The sequence below is a fragment of the Arachis ipaensis genome, chromosome B03, assembly GCF_000816755.2.
Source record: "Arachis ipaensis cultivar K30076 chromosome B03, Araip1.1, whole genome shotgun sequence".
Taxonomy (NCBI): domain Eukaryota; kingdom Viridiplantae; phylum Streptophyta; class Magnoliopsida; order Fabales; family Fabaceae; genus Arachis; species Arachis ipaensis.
The window spans coordinates 135,233,979-135,258,032 of NC_029787.2; the positions used below are offsets into that span (position 1 = coordinate 135,233,979).

The 24,054-nt window shown below is 34.6% G+C and overlaps 3 protein-coding genes across 3 annotated transcripts; 2 read left to right on the top strand and 1 right to left on the bottom strand.

The window, feature by feature from the left end:
* Positions 1 to 2,872, top strand: LOC107632191 (14-3-3-like protein C). Its single transcript, XM_016335879.2, has 7 exons — positions 1 to 189; positions 393 to 699; positions 798 to 885; positions 1,771 to 1,880; positions 1,991 to 2,139; positions 2,326 to 2,383; positions 2,464 to 2,872. The coding sequence occupies exons 1-6, from the start codon at positions 114 to 116 to the stop codon at positions 2,373 to 2,375; spliced, it is 780 nt and encodes a 259-aa protein (XP_016191365.1). The 5' UTR covers positions 1 to 113; the 3' UTR covers positions 2,376 to 2,383; positions 2,464 to 2,872.
* On the top strand, positions 8,373 to 9,138 carry LOC107632192 (olee1-like protein). The gene has a single exon (XM_016335880.2). It carries the CDS (start codon positions 8,449 to 8,451, stop codon positions 8,956 to 8,958), a length of 510 nt encoding a protein of 169 aa, XP_016191366.1. The 5' UTR covers positions 8,373 to 8,448; the 3' UTR covers positions 8,959 to 9,138.
* LOC107634834 (cyclic dof factor 4-like) lies at positions 21,418 to 22,170 on the bottom strand. The gene has a single exon (XM_016338250.2). It carries the CDS (start codon positions 22,043 to 22,045, stop codon positions 21,491 to 21,493), a length of 555 nt encoding a protein of 184 aa, XP_016193736.1. The 5' UTR covers positions 22,046 to 22,170; the 3' UTR covers positions 21,418 to 21,490.

Below are 24,054 nucleotides of genomic sequence, written 5' to 3' on the forward strand. Positions count from 1 at the left end.
AACTATGGCAACCTTTTTTTCTACATCTTGACCGAAGCTCAGAAAGAGAAAGAAAGTTTTAGTTCCAAAGCGAGAAAGAGAAGAGTCACACAGAGAAAGGTAGCAGATCGTCCATGGCGTCGTCCACCAAGGAACGTGAAAACTTCGTCTACACCGCCAAACTCGCTGAACAAGCCGAGCGCTATGAAGGTCCCTTTTCTCAACTCCCTTTTTTTAATTCTTTTCTCCGATTCGATGTTCTTTTCTGACTCGCTGATGATTTCTTCCACAATCGCTCCTAATTTTCCTTCTTTATTGAGATTCCGTGGGAAATTGTACATAAGGTCTTCAATTTTCTCAAGATCCTCCAACAAAATATTTAAAAAAACTCAAATTTCTTGTTTTATGCATAGAAATGGTGGATGCAATGAAGAATGTAGCGAAGCTAAACGTGGAGTTGACGGTTGAGGAGCGAAACCTTCTGTCAGTCGGGTACAAGAATGTAGTTGGGGCTCGCAGGGCTTCATGGAGGATTCTCTCCTCCATTGAGCAGAAGGAAGAATCCAAAGGGAACGATGTTAGCGTTAAGCGAATCAAGGAGTATAGGAACAAAGTTGAATCTGAGTTGTCTAACATCTGTACTGATATCATGACTGTTATTGATGAACACCTTATCCCTTCTTGTTCTGGTGGTGAACCTAGTGTATTCTTCTATAAGATGTGAGAGCATTTTGTTGTCCCCTTTCATTCTCTCTGATGTTTTTCTGTTTGAGGAATTTGGAATTCATTGTTTTTGTGTCTTGTTATGTTATTTGCAGGAAGGGCGACTATTATCGGTATCTGGCTGAATTCAAGTCTGGAGATGAGAGAAAGGAGGCTGCTGATCAGTCCATGAAAGCATATCAGGTTTTCTTCTATTTATTTGTGTGCTTTGAAGCTTCTTGATGTTTCTTCCCTGCCATGCCTTGTGTAATTATTCCGTTCATTAAACCAGAGAAGGGAAAGTGTTTATGTGTTATGTCTTATCTTTCCTTATATCTTTGGAATGGCAAGAATTAGAATTCACACAAGAATGAAATTCTTTTTCATGGTTCGGAACAAATAAAAATTAATCATTTTAATTCATTTTAGAATTCCAATTTTCATGTTTAGTCCAAATGGTTTTATCAAGGGTAAAATTGTAAAAGAAGATAATTCAACTCATTTAAAAGTCATTCCAAACTAAAAATTTGAATTCAATTCTACTGTTATATTAGAGGCAATCCAAACCATGGAATTGAGTTTCTGTTGAAATTAGCATAGAGAGAAACTGATATGAAAACAGAGGAGGGAGAGTTTTCTTATTCATGCATTGAGTACAAGAACTAGAAGACTTTGTGAAACTTGTGAAGCTTATATACAAAGGCTATCAAGCTAGCTCCCTAACTGAATTATCCAACGTGTCACCCTCTAGTTACTTACTTCAACTTATTCCTGACTAACTAACTCAGCTTCATATTACAGTGACAGTTTCAAGTAGAAATGAATTCTTTCTTAATAGAATTATTTTCTCAATTCAAAAACTTTCCAATCACACTTGAGCAACATTTATCAGTAGAAAGGGAGAGACGGGAGCCAAGAGCACAGTGTGCTTACTCTTTGGGCATGACATTCGTTGTACATGTGTTTTGGTCACTGATCTATGATCAGTTAAGTTCTGCTAGTGTGGAATTTTAGCATGAGTAGGTCACTGCTTAACAATTTTTTTTCTACCATTGCATGTTAGTGTTGATAAATTTGTGAATATTGCAGGCGGCTTCTACTACTGCCGAAGCTGAGTTACCTCCAACGCATCCCATTAGATTGGGTTTGGCTTTGAACTTCTCTGTTTTCTATTATGAAATTTTGAACTCTCCTGAAAGGTATGCCAAATATTCCTTTTTTTCCTGATAGTATTACCCTTTCTTCTTGTTGTGCGATTGTCTGAGTCAATCTGTTTGACAAATTTAACATGGTACTCCTAATATTCCAGGGCCTGTCACCTTGCTAAGCAGGCATTTGATGTAGCAATTGCTGAGTTGGATACTCTAAGCGAAGAGTCTTACAAAGACAGCACACTAATTATGCAGCTTCTGAGGGACAACCTTACCTTGTGGACCTCTGACATCCCTGAAGATGGAGGTAATATTATTAATGGAAGCTTGGTCTGCAATGTAACTGAAACATATGAAATTCTTTAGCTATAGAATTCCTTCACATTTTTATATGTCTGTTGTATTTTGTTTACTTCTTCTATCTGGGGTTGTTGTTATCCGGTTCCAATATCTCTGATTTCCCTGATCAATCAAGCTTGTCTGTCTTCAACAGCCGATGAACAAAAGGTAGAGTCCGCACAAGCTACCCAAGGGGAAGACTGAAGGCATAGGTAGGTTATGTAGCCTCTTAGCATATGGTATTTGGCGTTTACTTGTTTTACCCTAACAAAGTTATGTTTTGCTTTTGCAGTGAGGTGAAGCATGACATATTGAATAGGAGTTTGTGGTGTGCATAGGAGAAGTTTGCAACTCTTTGTAGTGTACCATTACATTAGGATGTTGTAATAGAACATGAAGAGAAGCTTGCAACTCTTGGCAGGGTACCATTACATTAGGCTGTTGTGATAGAACATGAATTTGGTCTCTAGAAGATTTCAAACCATAGTCTTTGATGACATTTCATTCTATGCATTTCTTTTCTGCTAGTTGGAGACTGCAGTTGAGATTGCAGGGTGTTTGGCTGTAATTTAGTTTATTGCTTCATTTTGACTTAACAACTTTCCAAAAGAATGCTGGCTTGCATTATTTCAAGTTTTCAACAATTTACAGTGAAGAACGTTGGTTTAAAGTTGTGCCAATAGTGAATACATGTTCGGAGATTTTTAGGGATTTGACGTTTTGGATATTGGCTTTTGTGATTTGTATCGACGTTTATTATCATTTTATGAAAATAAATAAATAAATAAAAAGTATATATTATAATTTAATATTATATTTTTTTAGTAATTAACTAATTATTTATCTAAAAGTGATTTTAACTAATATTATCTAAATAATTTTATTTTATCAAAATCAATTTTAGTATAGAATTGTCAAACATAAATCATGTTGGCACAAACTCACTTCTATCCAAAATCAATTTTACAAAATCAATTTCATTCAAACTCCAGTTTGACCAACTCTAATCCAAACACACACTAAGTCATTTTGGTCTACAAGTCATACAAGTTGGGTCAAATCTAACAAAAAAGACGCTAACCCATACGAGCGTGTCAACACGCGCTACTCAACGGTTTTCATAGCGCACTTCGCGTTCCTCCTCCTCCTCCTCCTTCTCCTTCTTTGCGTTTCTCCTCATTTTTTTCATGGGTTTCATCTTTATTGTCATTTTTTTATTACTGTTGTTGTTGCTGTATTTTTTTCCCTCATTCTCTTTCTATTGATTTTGCAACATTGTGTATTTTTTTTCCTTTTTTGTTTGATTTTTTTCCTCCCAAGAAGAATTATGAGAATATGAAATAAGAAGATGAAGAAGAAGAAGCAGCAAAAGATGAGAAGGAGGAAGAGGAAGAGTTTTGATTTATGCAGAACTTATCAGCACACATACACCGAAAATTCTTAAACAATACACCCAAATATCTTCGTGTTACACCCAAATTTGCTGCAAATACAGAAAAAAGTTTCCTCTAATGCTGTATTTTTTTATTTTTTTTCCTTATTTCTTTCTTTCTTTTAGTTGAACGAATGTAAGTTCATCCTCTTCCAAGTAATTTTGTACCATTATGTGTTTCTTTTTCTTCTTTGTTTGATTTTTTTTGTTTTTATTCTTGTTAAAAGAGTAAAATAAGAAGAAACTTGAGAAAATAAAACAAGAAAAAAAGATGAACAAGAAAAAAAAACGATGATGATGAAAAAGAAGAAGAAGCAGCAGAAGATGAGGAAGAGGGAGAAGAAGAGTTTTGAATTATGCAGAATTTATCAGCACACATACACCGAAAATTCTTAAATAATACACCCAAATACAGAAAGATATTTTTTTTAATGCAAAACTTTTACATTACATTCAATTCAAACCATCAACGATGAACAACAATTTTCACAAACAAAAACAACATTGTTCACCTATAGAATCATAAACTACTAACGAAAACATTAACTAGAATCGAACCACACCTCAGCCACTTGATGAGATTCAAAATAATCAATTTCGTTCTGGTTCAATTGACAATCTGAACTTGAATTATTCATTATCTTCAACAACGAGATAACTGATGATGGAGGAGAAGGAGAAAAAGGAAAGAGAGAAGAAATTCCAATAAAAAAAGAAGGAGAAAGAGGAGGAGGAAGAGGTGGTGTTGGTGAGAGAATAAAACAAGAAGAAACTTGAGAAGGTAAAACAAAAGAGAAAAGATGAATAAGAAAAAAAAGAAGAAGATGGTGACGATGATGAAAAAAAAAAAAAGAAGAAGCAGCAGAAGACAAGGAGGAGAAAGAGAAAGAGTTTTGAATTATGTAGAACTTATCAGCACAGATACACCAAAAATTCTTAAGCAATACATCCAAATATCTTCGTTATACCCAAATATCTGTGTTACACCCAAATTTACTGCAAATACAGAAAAATATTTCCTTTAATACTGTATTTTTTCTTCTTCTTTTTTTTTCTTATTTCTTTCTTTCTTTTAGTTGAACGAATATAAGTTCATCATTTTTCAAGTAATTTTGTACTATTATGTGTTTCTTCTTCTTCTTTGTTTGATTTTTTTGTTTTTATTCTTATTAAAAGAGTAAAAAAAAAAGAAACTTGAGAAGATAAAATAAGAAAAAAAAAAGATGATGATGATGATGATGATGATGATGAAAAAGATGAAAAAGAAGCAGCAGATGATGAAGAGGAAGGAGAAGAAGAGGTTTGAATTATGCAGAATTTATCAGCACATATACACCGAAAATTTTTAAAGAATACACCAAAATATCTTCATGTTACACCCAAATTTACCGCAAATACAGAAAAATATTTTCTTCAATGCAAAACTTTTACATTACATTCAATTCAAATCATCAATGATGAAACATTATTCATCTACAGAATCATAAACTACTAACAAAAAATTAAAGAGAAAAATAACGAAGAAGAAGAATGTGCAGTAATGGCACAAAGAAGAACGTGCGTGCGTTGATTAAAAAATTAGTTAAATTAGGAGGCGCGTGAAATCGAGGTGTTAGAAGAGGCGCGTCTGACGTGAAATAGAATATATGGACTTGTATGGATAAAACACTTGTATGTAGAGAATTATTCATAAAAGAAAAGTATAAGATTTATTATACTATTAGTATATTAAAAAAAAATTCTCAATCTTGTTTCTGTATTTTTTTCACTTGGACTTGGTATTTTCGGTACTCTATACTATTATAGAGTTCTTTCTTTTAATGATCAAAATAAAAAATTAAGGGTAAATGACTTTTGTAAATCATTTGTAAATCAATTTTATGTGTATCTTCCAAAGTAAAAAACGTGAATGTCTCGATTTACATATCTATGTAAATTAAATTTATGAAATTCGAATTATGTGTTTTTGTAGTAAATCGAACCTTTAAGATTTGAATTACTTGATTGCTATTTCCACTACTAAATCGAATGAAGGAGATTCGATTTAGCTCCTTCATAATAAATCAAATTGACTAGGACCGATTTATAATGAGTTGGATTGATTTAACACGCCCACAATAAATCGACGCATATAAATTCAATTTACAACCAATGACGTTTCATACTAAATCGAATCAAATGGGATCGATTTAGTGTGAATGTGCCTATATATAGAATTCGAAATCAGTTTATTCGAATTACAAAACACACAACCCCTCCATGAGCCCCACCACCCAGCTCCCAAATCTTGGAAAGCAACCCCAAAAAATTCGAATATGAACACATGGAGGATAATCCGAATCGTCTCTATCGATTAGATGGGGTCGCACATATTGCTAGTGCTGTCCATGAAGAGGTTAATGAACAAAAATTTTTGTTTTGAACATAAATTAGTCATCTTAGTAATGTTAACATGGTTTGTATAGTAGTTGTTTAGAGTCGTTAATTAGGAATTAGAAAATTAATTTCTTTTTAATATAAGTGCTTGTTAGAAGTAGTAAGCTATTAGCTGATGAGATTTTGAGAACTTGAAATGGTACCTAACGGTTAGTTAGGATTGTAGGCTATGTTAAATTTTTAAAGTTATTAGTTTTATATTCAGCGAGATTTAGTTTAGGGTCAGAGTTAAAAATAATTTTTTTTTTATATTTTTGATACATTAAAGATAATTTTTTTTTTAGAGTTGTGACGCACTTAAACCAGTTTAGTTTAGCATTTTCTATTTTATGTGAACGTGTGAGACTATATGCTTTAGTTACTTTTTTTTTTGGAATTGGGTCATGAATTATTTAGTGTTTTGTATTGGGTCCTATGAAAAAATTGTTGGACGTTATTGTAAACGATTTTTTTAAAATTAGAGCATGCAATGTTTCGCAATTTTAGAATTTTATGCATTGAATACTATTTTGTTATGGTTGTGATAAGAAATTTTCTATCATTGTCCAGCCCATCGATGTATCACCATCATGAGAAGGCAACACGGTATGCCATTGGATGATAGAATCGTTCCGTACTTGCAGATGGCCGGTTTATAACATCTTACAAGACTGAATGAGACTTGATTTCAATTGGACGAGCCATTGGTGAGCTAGCGCATTCGTGGAAAGATAGTATTCGGAGACGCATACTTTTCACATGTCATTCGGGGAGTGCACAATCACGCTGCAAGATGTAGCGTACCAGGTAGGGTTCCCGATCGACGGTCAGTATGTTAGCGAATGCCTCACGAACTTTCAACGACATATCAAGGGTGACCGCCCAATGTGAGTATGGTTTGAGGAGCTATTGGGTGTTTTTCCTCCTGCGAACTGCATCGACAAGTTCACCGTGAAGTTCACTTGGATGCAGGTGTCTTGGCGGGCTCCACATCATCATCATCATCATCATGCAGTGCATTCTCAACCCCATCTAGTACTCTACCCTTTCCGAAAATCGAGACCATAATAGGAGTACCGGGCGTCGCAATCGCAACCTCCCCCAGGAGTCCAGTCTCACCAACTCCTGTGTCACCATTGCGGTTCAGATTAGCTGCAAAGGACGGGGATGCAACTAAAACTGCCTTAGGAACAATCACCAGCACAGCTGACGAAGCACCAACAGGCATGGAACTAGAGCAAGATGGATGTCCTGAAGATTGAGGATTTCGGTTTGAACCTCCAGAACTACATACCACATCCACAAGCTTCGCCAGCAGTTCTGAGGTCCTCACCTTGGGAAACTGTCGACGACAATGGAACAAAACTTGCAAATATTCATCACTGCTTATGACGAATGAATCGTACTTCACATCATCGCGTAATACAGAAATCAAAATTCTATAGAATAACTTCTCCACCCGTTTCACACCATGTAGCCCCAGTCTCTGAAGTATACTATTCTAAAACTCAGTGAAACTCGTTGAAAGTTTGAGAAAAACACTCAGCGGGTCCTTATCAGTAAATTTAATTCCTAATCGCGTTTTCTTCTTGATCGACCCTCTATAGTGCACAAGAACAAAAAAACTCTCATCACTAGCCATCGTGAATCTCACTATGGTGAAAATTTCATGTTCACTTCCTATTTATATACGTTACGCATATATTAAATCAAATTAACTCCTTTTGATTTATATATAAAGTAGAATTCATACTAAATTGAAGCTAATGGAGTCGATTTACCATTAGCCAATACCAGCTATAAATCGAATTCAATGAATTCGATTTACTAAGAGGGTTAAATTGTTACTTTTTTATTCGATTTAATAGTATAACTAGTAAATTGATATCCATTGATTTGATTTATTATTATTGGGCCTGATTCGAATTCAATTAATTCGATTAACCCATAAACACAAAAATAAAGTAATTCGAATCTTATATATTTGATTTATTACCTAAATCTGTAATTCGAATTTATTGAATTCAGTTTAATTATTATAATATTTTTTTATATGATAAAATATGTGAATCCTAGATATATGCTCAAAATGATAACTTAAGCTACTATATATATATATTGTACCTTATATATTCTTCTTAAATAATGATTATGACATTGTTAAGTAACACATGAATGATGGAATACAAACTGAAATCTAAAAGTAGCTAGGAGGAGCGGTTATTGAGGCGAGAATAATAGAAAGAGAAGGATCGGAGGCAAAACCGGGTCAAAAAAACAATTCCCACCACAAGAAAATAACAAACCTTAAGCATTAGTGAGGTATAAAAGGGGGGTCCTGTGGCATTTGCAAATCATCCCACCCTCAATCACTAAAGCAACAAATAAAGAGTAAGAGCAGTAATAAAACCAAAAACAAAGAAGAGAAAAATGGCCAAGTCCACCATCATGGTCATTGCAGCTCTCTGCCTTATGTCCGTTGTTGGTTCGGCCTATGGCTATGACAAATTCTTTGTTGAAGGCAAAGTTTACTGCGACACCTGCCGCATCCAGTTCTTGACAAGCGTGAGCGAGTTCTTGCCAGGCGCCACCGTGAGACTGGAGTGCAAGGTAGCTGCAAACGAGACCATCACATACGTGAAGGACGTGACGACAGATGCCGCAGGAAAATACTCGATTGAGGTTGAGGGAGATCACGAGGAAGAGTTGTGCGAGGTTTTCTTGATTGACAGCCCAAGACAGGATTGCAATGAGATCAAGAGTGAGGTTGCTAACTTGGAAACTGCCTCAAGGGTTTCCCTTACCCACAAGAACGGCATTGTCTCCGCCGTCCGCGAAGCCAATCCTCTTGGCTTCTTGAAGGCTGTTCCTCTCGCTGAATGCCCTCAGATCTTCAAGGAGCTTGGCCTCAACGCCAATGGCACTGCCAGCGACTCTTAATTAAGACCCAAACCTTCCACAACTCTATCTCTTTGTAATAATAAAGTTGATCATTCTTCGAATCCCTTTCAAATTCTAATTCTCTAGCTAGCTGTTTCATTATCTCTATCATGTAATCTGCTGATTTCAGCTTGCAATGCAAAGAAAAGGATTCTCAATCGTTTCAACTAAATATCCGTATTATGTGTTTCTTACTCTCTTAACTCTTCTCTCTATCTAGTTCTGTTTTCGAGTTCTTTGTTTGGTTGCGTAATTCATCGACTTTTTTTCTAATTATATTCTGAAATTCGTAACAATTGTTTCGGTGGTCAGATTATGATCATCTCTTAAAATACGAATCATTAAGATTAAAATACGATTTATCTAACTTTTCAATTATTATTGTAATTTATATAATTGAGTTTTTTAACTTAAAAAAGTGTAGTACGACAGTTTAAGAAATTAAAATGGTATTTATTTGAGTAATAATACTGTTATAGCAATGCTGGATATCATACCGTCACATATCTTAATTAGCACTTTAGTGGTTTGACTAGGTGCACTAAATGGATTGAAGTTGGAAATGAGAAGGTAGTTATATATAAAGGAAATTCACCACCAAGTATATTTTTTGTCTTTTTGTGTGTTAAATTCAAGAGTAAGAAATATGCAGTTTTTTTTCAAAGAAGAAAAGAAAAAAGGACTCTTAATTTATTTTTTTTTTTAAATTTGTTAAGAATTAGATAAAAAATTAAAATATTATATATTTTAAAATTTTAAAGTATCAATTGCATAGTTCATATCCATTATATATTAGAAATACTCCTTTAGACGAATGCCAATGACATCACACCGAATGCCGGTGTCACCAAGAAGTCAAGAACAAGAAGAAGCTTATATCCTTAATTTTTCAACAAAACAACGAACCAAAACACCTCCGCAATGGACTTGGCTTCCTCGATAGAATCAAATTAAAGTATCAATTGAAGTATTATTTCAAGTTAACATCATCTCTATTATCAACTACAGAAAAGCTCTGCATACAAGCCCTAATAACTTGTATGATTTACAAGTTCATTAACAAATAAAACTCCAAAACGCGCTCCAAGAGTTACGTTGTATACACGCGCTATATAAGATCCCGCGTATATCTAACTACCAAATTTAAAAGATTTCTTTCCTTCTTCGTTTTCGTTATTTGCAGATTTGCTCCTTCTTCTTCTCGCGAAGCTTCCCCCGGTTTCTTCGATCGTTCTTTTCCCTCCTTTCTCACTCGTTTTTCTTCGTTATTTACGTTAGTTCTTCTCTCTGCAACTCCAGCTTCGTTTTTTATTTGATTTGTTGTTTTCTGAAATCAAAGTTTGAACTCGTTTTGAAGATTATGGATGATTCAACCTCAGATGGTCAGCTAAATCCAGGCGAAGTGGATTATGAATTTGAATCTAACGAAGTTCTTGAGGTTTGATTTACATAGGATTACTATGAATTTTGTTGCAGTAATTTGTATAGTATTGTGTAGGTAAATAATTCGTGAACATTGACTGTCAAAATAACGCATGAAGATAAATCTGTGGATTGAATGTAATGTATTAGTTTTGATTAATTATCTGGAATTTATAGCAGACGCTCGGGTGTAGATCAGAACTTTTTTGGGTGTATTTTTGCGATAAGTGTGGGTGTATTTATAGTTTATGACTTTTTCTGTTATTTTAACTGAGTTGTTGTTGTTCGGGTGTATTATATCGACATGATTGGGTGTGTTTCTAGTTTTTGACATGGTGTATTCTGCAGCCTGTGTATTTACAGTTTATGGCTTTTATTGTTATTTTAGTTGAGTTGTTGTGGTTCGGGTGTATTATATCAGACATGATTGGGTGTGTTTATAGTTTTTGACATGGTGTATTCTGCAGCCTGTGTATTTACAGTTTATGGCTTTTTTTGTTATTTTAGTTGAGTTGTTTTGGTTTGGGTGTATTATATCAGCAATGATTGGGTGTATTTATGTCCATTCGTCGTACAATAGAGAATAACGAGGAGGCCGGTATCAGACCAAGCAAAACCTACCAATCATTTGTTGCGGCTGCCGGGGGTCACCGCGAGTTAAATTTTATCGAAAAGGATGTGAGGAATTACATTACGAGAGAAGTGCGGAATGTTTTCGAACAAGAAGATGCAAAGGAATTCGGGAAATATTTGTTAAGAATGAAAGAGAAGAATCAGAATTTCTTTTTTGAGCTCGAACTCGAGGAGGATCAATCGATTAAGCTGGCTTTTTGGGCCGATGCAAGAAGCAGAGCTGCCTTTGAGTATTTTGGAGACGTTGTTTCATTTGACACCACCTACAATACAAACAGGTAACAAACTGCCCCTGTTTATGATGCTAAATTAATGTATTTTTATGAATCCGCAGCAGAGGTGTATATTGGCTATTTTTTGGATGTATACTAAGCATTTTGTTGGGTGTACCTAATGATTTTGCATTCTGCACTATGGTAATTTATTTCAGGTATAATTTGGTTTGTGGTTCTTTTGTCGGGGTGAATCACCACGGTCAGTCAACACTTCTCGGATGCTCTTTGATGAAAAACGAAGAAATTGAATCATTCAAATGGTTATTTGAATGTTGGCTTCGTTGCATGGGAGGAAACGCTCCGAAAGGGTTTCTCACCGATCAGTGCGTATCAATGAAAAGGGCTTTAGAGGCCTGTATGCCAACAACAATTCACCGTTGGTGTATTTGGCACATCATGAAAAAGATTCCAAGCAAATTAAACGGGTACAAGAGACATGCAGAAATCGAACAAGAAATGAGCCAAGTGGTTTGGAACTCTCATAGCAAAGACTCATTCGATAGGAATTGGAATGATTTTCTGCTGAATTTTGGTCTTGTGGACAACAAGTGGCTTTCAGGTAATGTTTGTTAAAAATCTGCAACAGAGGTGTAAATTGCATTTTTTTGGGGTGTATTTATAGTCTGTGTTTGGGTGTATTCTGCAGATCTGTATGAAGACCGTCATATATGGGTTCCTATCTATCTGGATCACCACTTCTGGGCAGGGATGAGAAGCACACAAAGGAGCGAGAGCATGCATTCATTTTTTAACAAGTTTATCACCCGAAACAGCTCGCTTATTCAATTCGTCAAACAATACGATAATTGCCTCGGAAGCAGGAAGCAAGCAGAGAGAGAATCAGATGCTGCAGATTTTCACACGGTCATACCGTGTGCAACCAAATCCTCCATTGAAGCTCAGTTTCAAGATGTGTATACTCATCAAAAGTTTAGGGAAGTCCAAGCGCAATTCAGAGGAAAGGCGAATTGCATCACCAGATTAACGAATTCCGCTCTAGGCTATTCAGTATACGAAGTCGGAGAACAAGTTTCCAGCTCAATATTCAACAAGTTTGTGGTTACTTACGACTCAGTTGCAGCCGAGGTAAAATGCCAATGCTTATTATTCGAGTCGAGAGGGATACTATACCGTCACGCACTAAGCGTGTTAAGCTTTGAACGAGTAAGCCAAGTGTCACCTAGATATATACTGGAACGATGGAGCAAGAAGGTAAAGAGGCGATACACACACATCAAGAGCAGCCACGACGAGCCACTGTTGGAGCCAAGAAGCAAGAGGTTTAACCAATTGGTTTTTCGTTCGCAAAATATTTGCGAATTTGCATCCGAATCGAAGGAGCTGACTGCAATTCTGCACCGTGCGTACGATAACGTCATGGCTGAGATGGAATCATTAAAAGCCAAAAGGAAGGGGACATGTTCTTTATCCCACAAAGATGCCAACTTGGAATCCATTAACGAGCTTCAAAGCCCGCCAAGGATTCGAACAAGAGGACGTCCAAAAAATAGGCTAGGTTCAAAGTTGGACAAACAGATTGCAAATGCCACAAAGAAGAAGAAAATGAAAGTTTTAAGCGAGGTAAAAGCAATGTTCTTTAAATTTGTGGCGATTGAGTTTATTTTTCTCGTTAATAGTTTAGCTAATAAGTGAGTTTGTTATATTCAGATAAACTTGTTTGATGCTGCATCAGTGGTGCATTCCAATTCCAGCCAATATCAAGGACCTGTTATGAATTATCAGTTCAGGGTACCAGCAGCAGGGGATAACTCTTTGGGTATATAGTTACAGGATATGGGTGTAAAAGCACTTCTCTTTTGGGTGTATTTTTGTGAATTTTCTTGTGATTCACAAGGTTTAGGTTTTAAGTGTTTAGGGTTTAGGGTTTTAGGGTCAAAGCATCAGGGGGGTAGATTTCAGGTTGTATATTCAACTTTTTTTGGGTGTAAAAAATCGCAGGTTATGGGTGTATATTTGATTTGATGTTTTTCTTCATATTATAGTAGCTGTAATTCATACATTTTGAATACAGCACAGACAGTTTAACAAGCACAGACAGTTTGGGTGTATATTAAACTTTCCGTTGGGTGTACAAGTTTATAATTTGTGTTTAGATCTGCCTTGATGTTTTCCTTCATATTTTACTACCTGTAATACAGAGCTTTTGAATACAACGCAGACAGTTTAACAGCACAGACATTTTAATTATGGAAAAAAACTTCATTGAATAGAAGTTGTTTATAAATGGCAAATTTTTATAGCATATGTTCAATTTACAAACTAGCTAGCAGTTACATTACTCAGTTTCTATATCAGTAGAATTTATCTGACAAAATGGACTCAATAATACTGAGGATGGCTTGGACAGTCTTATTGCATTACTCGCTCTAATTGCTTGATCTCTATCTTTATTCATTTCACTGAATAGTATCCGCGAAGCATATTCTACTCTATAGTGGTCTGCCTCCTCCTACAATTAAAAAGTATATTCTGTTTAAACAACAATATTAATTCCAGTAAAGTAATACAAAGTTATATAGTTTTAAAGACAGTTACCTGTGGCCAATTATCCCATTCATACTTCGCCCTTTTAATGTTTTCGGGCTCAATTAACTCAAGCCACTTCATAACGTAAATAGCACAGTCATAGCTGAAAACGAAGAAAATAAATTACAAATCTCATTTAGGAAAGTTTAATGTTCAGAGTCAGAAATTTATACCTTGATTTTTGGTCTGAGATTTTAACGTATGTTGCTTTAATTTCCAACTCCTCTTTTTTCTTCAGAGGTTCCCGCCGGCATGTGCTCTAATTCTTGAAATTACATATCCCTTAAAAAACAAAACAAATCAGTAATACACCCAAAAGAGAACATACTTACACCCAAAGCAAAACATAGATACACCTTATATTGAATTGAAATACACCTATCTATTAAAATAAAGAACACAGAGCCAACTTACAGTGAATTTATTAAGCTGCTTTCTCCCATCGCTTGGAGCTTTCTTGTTTAGCGGGTCAAGTATATAAAATCTCCCCTTTTTTGTATCAATCACCCATAACCACCAATGGCCTGAGTAGCAAACAGGCGCAAAAATCTGAAGGATTGCCACATTTCAACAGTGTGTTATTTTATTTGGCATATAAGTAAAGAACGGTACTAACAAATTTTACAAATGAAAACTCACATATCGATGCAAAGCTAATTTTTTTCCATCTATGAAGGGAATAAACATTGGGTAGTCTTCCACCTTGAATTTTTTATTGGTTTTAGGTGATATGAATTCCCCGTTTGGGTGCTTCGAAACAGCCATGCTTTGCAACAATTGTGAAACAACAAATTAAATACTGAAAATACACCCAAGTGAATACTTTAAATAAACCCAAATGACTACACAACTTACACCCAATTGAACGTAAAAAATACACCCAAAGGAATACAGAAAATACACCCAAAATTCGTAGAAGTAACACTTACCACAATATCAGGTGGGAGACAGTATATTTGTTCTTGAAACCTTTTATCATTTTTCTGGTTGAGGATGAGGCATATGGCAGATACAATCTAGAAATATATGCCGAAATCAATTTACATTAATAAACAATGCAGTTAACTTTGGTGTAAAAACATTAATGTTATTCTAATATTACCTCAGATTCTATATAACTTCCTGCCTGGAGCGATGCAAAGTGCATTCTATTCAAAATGTATTTGTTTTGGGCAATCAGAGTGCACAGGTTGTCAAACTCGTTAGTACTGCCATCTGCGTATGTTTTCACTCGGGTCACCCAGATGTAGCACTTCTCTTTCATATCATCCGTATTTTGATTTATTCCCGCAGGAGTTTCAAACTTCCCAGAACTTTCTCCGCCAGTCTCCTTTTGAATTTGTGCACTTTTACTTTCTTCTTTCGCCGCACTGCTTGCTATTTTTTGTACCAAATACTCTAATTGTTCTAGCGAATTTGCAGTTTCTGGAGTTTTTGCCCTGTCTGCCTCCTGCGTTGACGCTCCCTCCTGCGTTGTTGTTTCTTCTTGGCTGGAATCAGTGAAGCCAAGGCTGAATGATGGCATCGGATATGTTTTAGGAACATAGGATGCTGTCCGTGCCATCATCATCAGGGCAGCAGCGTCTTCTGCGGATGGATGATTGCGTGATCATGTATAACGTATTATAAGAGTAAGAATATACGGATGATAAGCAAAGATTGATTTTAGTCTGATGAACTTACATTTTAGATGGAGCTGGGGGAAGCGTGGTGTGCTTTCTTCATGTTGTTGGGGGGGGTTCGGGAGTGCTGCACAGTTACACAAAATTAATCATGGCGTAAAAAAAAAAAAACTATTCAGGAACAATATACACCCAAACTGTAAGCCAATATACACCCAAACTGTAACCCAATATACACCCATACATTGATTTTACTCTAATGAACTTACCTTTTAGATGGAGCTGGGGGAAGCGTGGGTGTGCTTTTTCAGGAGTGCTGCACAGTTACACAAAATTAATCATGGCGTAAAAAAAACTATTCAGGAACAATATACACCCAAACTGTAAGTCAATATACACCCAAACTGTAACCCAATATACACCCATACTGTAATAAAATATACAGCCAATACTGTTTCTTATGTTTTTGTAGGTCCTTCAATTTGTAGCAGAGTGGTTGGTTCAAATTCTGTCTCAGGTGTTTCTTCAAAGTCCGACAGAGTGATTGTTTGGGACACTGGCACAAAAACTTGAATCGGAACTCTAAACAAGAAGAAAAATGAAAGGTTAACAACGCCTTTGAAAATAATAAGTTTATAAGGCGCAAGATATTCTTGAAAAACTCACATTGCAAGCGCATCCGACGGTGTCTCTTCCCTCACAACCATTATATTCAAATCAGCCGGCTCACTGGCTGACTCTTGAACCAGACTCAACCTAAAATACACCCAAATAAAGTCAAAAAATACACCCGAACAATTCAAAAGAAATACAGGCTTTGTTTTTTGAGAACTTACATACTTGCAGTTTTTGTTTTTTTTTTCCTGCCTTTTTTTTCTCGAATAAAATAATAAAGAGCTTTTTTTAAAAAAAAAATATATACAGAATTAGAAGTAAAAGGTAATAAAAGAACAAAAGTAACAGTTATTTGAAAGAGAAATTACGTGCTCTCTGCAGACCTGTTTACACTACTTTATTCTGTGTGTCCTTGAGAGGAAGGATGATCACTTCCCAAGTTCACGTTCGGTATTCTAAACAGATTTCATGTTATTCAGATAAAATATGATACAGGTAAATCATGATAACAAGATTTTATTAAATAAAGCTTCTTACGTTTCAGAGGAGACATAGCGACCTTCTGTCGATCGCATGTCAGCTTCCTTCTCCCTACGAAACAAGAAACAATTATTAGCAAAGAAAACACAGTAAAATCTGAAATATACACCCCAACAAGACATACCCCTCTGCAGCAGATTTTTCATTGTTTTCCCTTAACCATTCATCCAGATCTTCAGTTCTTATTTCATATCTGTCACTACATTCATAAAAGAAGATGTTAACAAAAATAATTATGATGATAGTTGGTAATATAGCTTACGAAGTACTGTACCCATCATAGGATTGATCTTCTTCAGGGGATGAATGTTCAACAACAACCTTTTTCTTTTTGGATTGTGTTCTGGGTGGAAAAAACAAGTATGAATCAGAAATAAAAAATTAATTTTATCACAGAATATTATCCAAAGAAGTGCTTACTTTTTTGGTGTTCTTTGTATCTTTTTCTTTTTTCTTTGCTTCTTCACCGGTGATGATTCTTCGCTTCTATAAGTTAACAAGAGACACTTCAGTTAATACACGAAATCTTGATAATTAAGCCAAAAGAAAGGAGTAATAATTTCAGAACATTACTCATCAGTTGATTCAGATTCTGAATCAGAATCTGAATCCTCTTGACTCTTCTTTCTTTTTTCGGAGTCCATTCTGGAAGGCAAACAATCATTATTTAGAACATACTAAAGATATAAAATACACCCAAATGAAAGCACAAGATACAACCAACTGAATGGACAATATACACCCAACACAACAAACGAAATACACCCAGCTTAATAAACAACATACACCCAACTTGATAAACAAAATACACCCAAATGGTTCCACAAAATACACCCAACTCGATAAAGAAAATACACCAAGTATGGTACTTACTTTTTCCCCTTTTTGCTGGGTTATTTTTTTGCTGAATCCTCTGAGTCTTCTTGAGTCTCAGACTCAGAGGTAGAACTGTCAGTATCTGTTGTTTCTGTCTCTGAAGAGGATGTTGAACTTTTCTTTCTTTTTTTTATTTTTTTTATTTTTTGTTTTTTTTTCTTTTTTCTCTATTTTTTTCATTTTCTCTCTTGTTTGCGCCAACTTTACAATCCCCTAAAACATCAGATAATTTATTTAGCAACATTCAGATAAATAAAATACACCCAACATATTATGTTCACTTACCAAAATTTCTTCTGTTTCTGCATTCATTCTTTCGACCAACTGCTCCTTACTCCAGTTGGCAATCCATGGTTTTGGCGGTCTTTCAGCCCTCTTCTTGCCTTTATTTTTAGAAAGATGAAAGTAAATTATCATCAGGGCAAAGAGGCAGCCATCAATTGCCTTCTTCTTTTTCTCCTTGTAGTCGGTTATGCCCTTGACGATAAAGGTCAAAACATGCCCTCCCCAGTTTCTCTCTGTTATGGTGTCCATCTCAAAAATTGGGGCCAGGTGCACAAGCGAGATTTTGTTTATTGTCGTCGGCAAAAGGAACGCCATCTGTATATAGAGGATGAAAATCCTCTTGAACATTAGGCGATCCTCTTCGTTACCAACGCCAATATCCATCATCTCATCTGTAAGACTTTTGAGGGTCTTACCCTGGAATCTTCTAAAAATTACTTTGTCATCCTCAGAAAGTTTCTTATAATCGACTTTCTGAGGAAATAGATCTCCTACAAAAAGGAAAACAACAAAGTATCAAAATCGGTTCAAATACACCCAAGCATCAACTTAAAGACACCCAAGCATCAGTTAATATACACCTATAATTTTTAGCGAGTTACCTGTTGCATTGATGCCAAGCGCATGACCTATTTTTTTTGGGGTTATTTTAAAAGAACCGTATCCAGTTTCCAGTCTGTTCTCCCCTAATTTGAAGTTGTTAGCAAGCTCCCTTAACACTTGGTGGTGCACCCTTAGGGGTGGGATGTGCATCAAGCCACCGAATCCCAAATCCCTCACAATCGTTTTCTTCTCCTCACTCATGTTTCTGAATTTATCACTTAGGAGATGTGTTGCACACTTGAGATCTTTGGTTTGCTGTAAACAAAAACAAAATTATAGTCAAATATATTTCTATTATATAAAACTGATTTCAGGTAAGACATATATTTGTTCTTACATTTCTTCCAGGTTGGTTCCTTGCTGCCATTTTCTCTGAAATGAAAAATACACCCAAAGATTTCAGTAAGATACACCCATATATATGAGTTAGATACACCCATAGATAACAGTAAGATACACCCATAGATATGATTCAGATACACCCATATATATCAGTCAGATACACCCATAGATATGATTCAGATATACCCATATATATCAGTCAGGTATCACTCAAACATGCATCAATATACAAGGTCAAGCAACATTACAAGGTCAAGCAATATAGACCCATGGACAAGCAAATATAAGCAACTGCTGACTATTACAGTATATCAGTTCAGAAATATACACCCAACAAATTACTCCATATACACCCACCAAACTACGGAATATACCCTCAAAAATCAGTTACCAGAAGAACTAGAACAACAAGAACAGTCACACCTAGAAGAACGAAGAAGAACAGTGTAACATAGAATCAAGAATAACAGTAAAACCTAGAACAAGTAGAACATTATAAACTGTAAAATGAGACGTAGAGCAAGAAGAACAGTAAAACGTACAACAACGTAGAAGAACAGTAAAACCTAGTTCGAAATTTGGAAAATATATAGCAATGGTAATGTAACGTACCTTGAATATTATAGCTTTGTTTTCTTTGGAGATTCTTGATCGAGAGTTCTATGGTGTGTTGATGGAGTTTTCGAATGTTAGCGACGAGTTGTATATCTTGAGTTTCGAACGTTGCTCGAAAATGGAAGGGTTGCTTTTTCTCTGAATGGCTTTGAGAAGTGGAAGAAGTGGAAGAATTTGCCATTAAGGGGGCGGTTTATGCGAAGTGTAACCGTTTGGGTGGAGCGCGTGTAAATGACGCTCCATCCAATGCTCTTCTCTGCGCGTGTATTTTTTATGGGCTAGGCCAACTTGTAAAACTTGTATACCGTTTTTTCTTGTATGTGTAGCAGGCCCCTTATAATAATATATGAGATCACCATTATATAAGTCATTTAATTTGAAATAGTATTATTTATGATTATAATCAATATATGTATTATTCACAAACAAATTAAAAAATTAAATAATTTTTTAATAATTGTTAGTTTTTTAAAATATTATTAAAACTTGTTATATCATTGTTAGTTATTTAAAATTTGATGTTAAGACTTGTTATATATATATATATTTAATTTTTTTATTTATAAAAGCATAAATTCAATCTAACCTAAACCGCTTGAAATTGGATCGGATTAAAAAAAATCATTCAATCTAAACTACATCGTAAGTAAATTAAAATTAATGTTAAAATTGGATAATTTTTTTATTCAAAATCAATCCTAATCGCATTATAAACTCATTTCTTAATAATTGATTTTGATGACTAATTTTAATTATCATATGATATGATGCCCATAGCTGAATTAAATTATTCACAGATAGAAAGAAGGCTTTGTTTCTACCTATGAATAATACAAACTAAGTGGCGAATAAAATATTATCTACTAATTAATACAAACTATTCTTCTATCTATTCGCATTGCAAGTAGTCAGCATCATTAACAAATTAATTTGACCTCACTAATAATGAATGTAACTGAACATGAAAGGAATCTATTATTAATTGTACCAACTTCATAATATTTAAAGTTCAATTACATTTATAATTATGTAGTGAAAACTGATTAGCCGGCCTCCAGAACCACGTTGTGCACAATCGAAAACGATAGCTTCCTTAATTTTCTAAGACGAGAGCGGGAAATGAATAATTAAAGTGCAATTCGCCATCAAATTTTGTGCGTTTAATTTTAAGTAGCGTGTTTACTTCTTCAAATCTTATCTCTATTTTCTTTCGCTTGACCATTTCTAATTTTCTATTGCGTTGAAATCTAGCTGTATGATTAATGCCCTTGAATTAGATCGTAATTTTCTATACGAACTAGCTATATAGGGCAGAAATAATCTGAAATAGAATATAATCAAATATTTTTGGACTATTCGACACCATTTTAATAATATTAAGTATAACGAAGCGTACAAGTAATTCCCAAATTAAGCAAATGAGTTATATCTCAAATAGTATAGTCTCCTGGTACTCAATTAAAAGATTGCAGATTCGAGTCTTCTATCTTTGGTAAAAGTAAAAAAAAAAATTTTCCAAATTAAAGTTAGCTAATCAAAACTTCTTATTCAGAAACGAAATACAATACTTGGAACTTGTGCTATTCATCATTAGGTCAATTAAGTATACTAGCAAGTGAAGTTAGTACATCACCGTAATATTATCCTAATAAAATATAGAGTTTTATTTTTGTTTATATTAAACACAAATAGGACACACATTCAACTCTCTCACTTTATACAGAGAGAAAGTCTAGCAGCAGCAACTTTTGTGTTTTGCACTTAAACATCAAAAGGAAAATGAGTAATTTTCTATCATTGGATGTAATCTCACACCATTAAAAATACTATTGATGATCAATTAATGGTTACAAAACACAAAAATTAGTGGCCCCTAGTACTCCTCTTATATAAAAACATGATTTTCATTTAAAATTATTCTAGATTTGTGAAGAGGCCGGTGGTGTATTTAGTTCACTTTATTAAAGTTAATTATTCCTATCTGTAATCTTTTGTGAGGAAGGCCACTAAAAAAAAGCCTGATAAATCAAAAGAAAGAAAGAAAGAGAAAAACAAATCAAAGTTAAAATTGAAATAAAGGAAAATGTATTTTCCGAAGAAAAAGAAATACACTTTCACAGATTATCCATTTACAAAATAAAAGAAAAAAAAAATAACTTAACAAGGTTGACCATCCTCAGAGCTCGTCCTCCGCCGTTTAGACGACTGATGAAAAAGCTGCCGGAAACCACCGTGAATGACGGTGGCAACATCCCACTCGTCCAAAACCAACCCCTCCTCTTCATCATCTAATCCAAATTTCTGAACAGTGGATGATGAATCACAGATGGCGCCACCGTGACGGGCGGCGGCAGGGCACGGCAGCTTACCCTTTCGGCGGCCTGCACCGACAGGGACGTTGCGAAGGGCCCCTCCGGCGGTCCAATACCTGTGGCAGGCCTTGCAGAAATGCCTAGGCTGATTAACGTTGTAGTTATTGAAGTAACAAAACTTGGTTTCCATGCTCTTGCATCTTGGACATGCTATGATCTTGTTTGGTTTCTTCATCATCTCTTCTTGATCTTCTCCATGATCATGATCATGATCATCATCTTCTTCGCTACCATTGCTGCTTTTCTCATCTTCTTTTCTTTCTGCTGCATGCAACGTGATCGTTATGCCAAACAGTTTAATCCCTTCTCTTTCTTGTCCAGTTTTTTCTAATGGAGCCATTTCAGAGAGAGAGAGAGAGAGAGAGAGAGAGAGAGAGAGAGATTGATTATTCTTAATGGAGAAGGTTTAGGATTGGGGTTGTAGAGATTATGGAGATGTATATGAAGGTAGCTAGCTAAAAGTGATTAGCAGCTATTAAATAATATTGGTATTTTTATAATGCATACCAAAATTTAATTATTAATTTTTTGTCAATTAATTAAAAGTATATTGAGAGCAAACGTGGAAAGTTAATTAAAGTGAAATCAGATTTAAATCTAAGGAAATATATATTGTTTTATGGTCTACGGCACGAAGCGCATGTGATATCTAGAGAGGCCAAAACTTGAGTAGTGGAATTAAAAAGTGTGTGAATAAATTAAATTAAAATAAAGAAAAAGGAAGAAAAGTGAGAAATAATAGTGAACGTAGCTGATCATGATGATACTTAGCTACGGCTTCATGTTGAATTTCACTAGTGCTCGAGCGTTATAGTTAGCTCCAATTATTTTTCTTTTAAAGGGTTAGAAAGAAGGCAAAAATTCACCTACAGTCAAATGAAATTATTTTTAAATTGCTGACAGAGCTGAATTTTTTTTTTAAAAGTAGTTATTTGATCTATCTAAATTGATTTTTTTTAAAAAAAAATATTTATATAAAATAAATTGATTTTTTTCAAATCAAATGATAACATATTTCAGCCATTTAAAAATAACTTTTTATAAAGTTAACTACAGGTGAATTTTCACCTAAAAAAAACTCAACAACAAGAATAAGTAGAAAAAATTTAGAAAGAACTCAACAAATAAATCATTAGGATTATTAGTAAAAGGAACTTTCATGTTATTACATATGGCTAATAAGGATATATAATTCTATATACTATTGTCAAACCACTAATAAATAAACACAAGAAGGCAGAAAATGAAGCTCGGGGAAGGAGCTTTCATATTTCGTTTTATTTACCGACAAAATAACTAAGTAGAAATTCAAAATGATGAACACTTTGAAATTTTATTATTTCGACTTCGCCTTGATCGGTTTGGTACTATTTGATGCAACGTAACGAGATGGACTTACATCTATTCTATTCGTGAGTTAGCTAAGATGCGTCCAAATGAATGGTCCAACATTGACCTTTTTGGTGCTTTTTTCGAATAAATAAAGAACTACGCAGGTCGGTATCGAATTAGATTTTAAGATGGTGAAAATTTCAGCGGAATTGATTGTTGAAGCTCAAGTTGTATATTGCATGCTCCAAATGGTATTTGGTAGAACTTTTCCTACCAAAAACTTTTCGGGTTTCAATGAATCTAATTTGGGAGTATGATCACCACTTTTCAGGTTGCACCATAGGCATGGGGTCCCTTTTTTTAGACTTTAGTATATGCAACATTTTATATGTTCTACTTTCCCCTTTCTTTACTAGAGGACTCTCTTTATATATTGATATTATTATTTGGAAAGTTCTCATTTCCAACTCATTTCTCTCTTTTGTAATGTTGACAAGGAATGATCCTTTCTTTTATCATGGGTACTCTAATAAAAATTTTATGATTATTATTATGTGAAAATATTTTAAGCAGCCTTATTGATTTTGAAAGAAACACAAGTAAATGAATGCTAAGGAACTTACAACCTGATTAGGATGTATACTAGAGTGCATTTATTCCTTTATTTGGTATATGTGTGTAGGGTTTAGTTATAAAATTATTTATTATAGTTGTAATCTAACTAGGGTAGCTAACATAGTTGAATATTCTCGCAAACAAAGACTTCTTTAAATGAACATGGCAGGTTTCTTCGCGCAAGTTGCTACTATTAATTACTAATCAGGAAAGAAAAAGATTATAATAAAAGAAGAAAAGTCAACAAAAGCAAAAAAGCAAGATCCTCTATCAATCAGCAAATAAAGGTTTCATTTTGCTTAATCAAAATCGTTCCTAAAAGATATTTTAATTTCTATCTTCATTCTTAAAAATTAAATTTAATTAAAATTATTTTTTAAATATTTAAAATTAATTACGTTA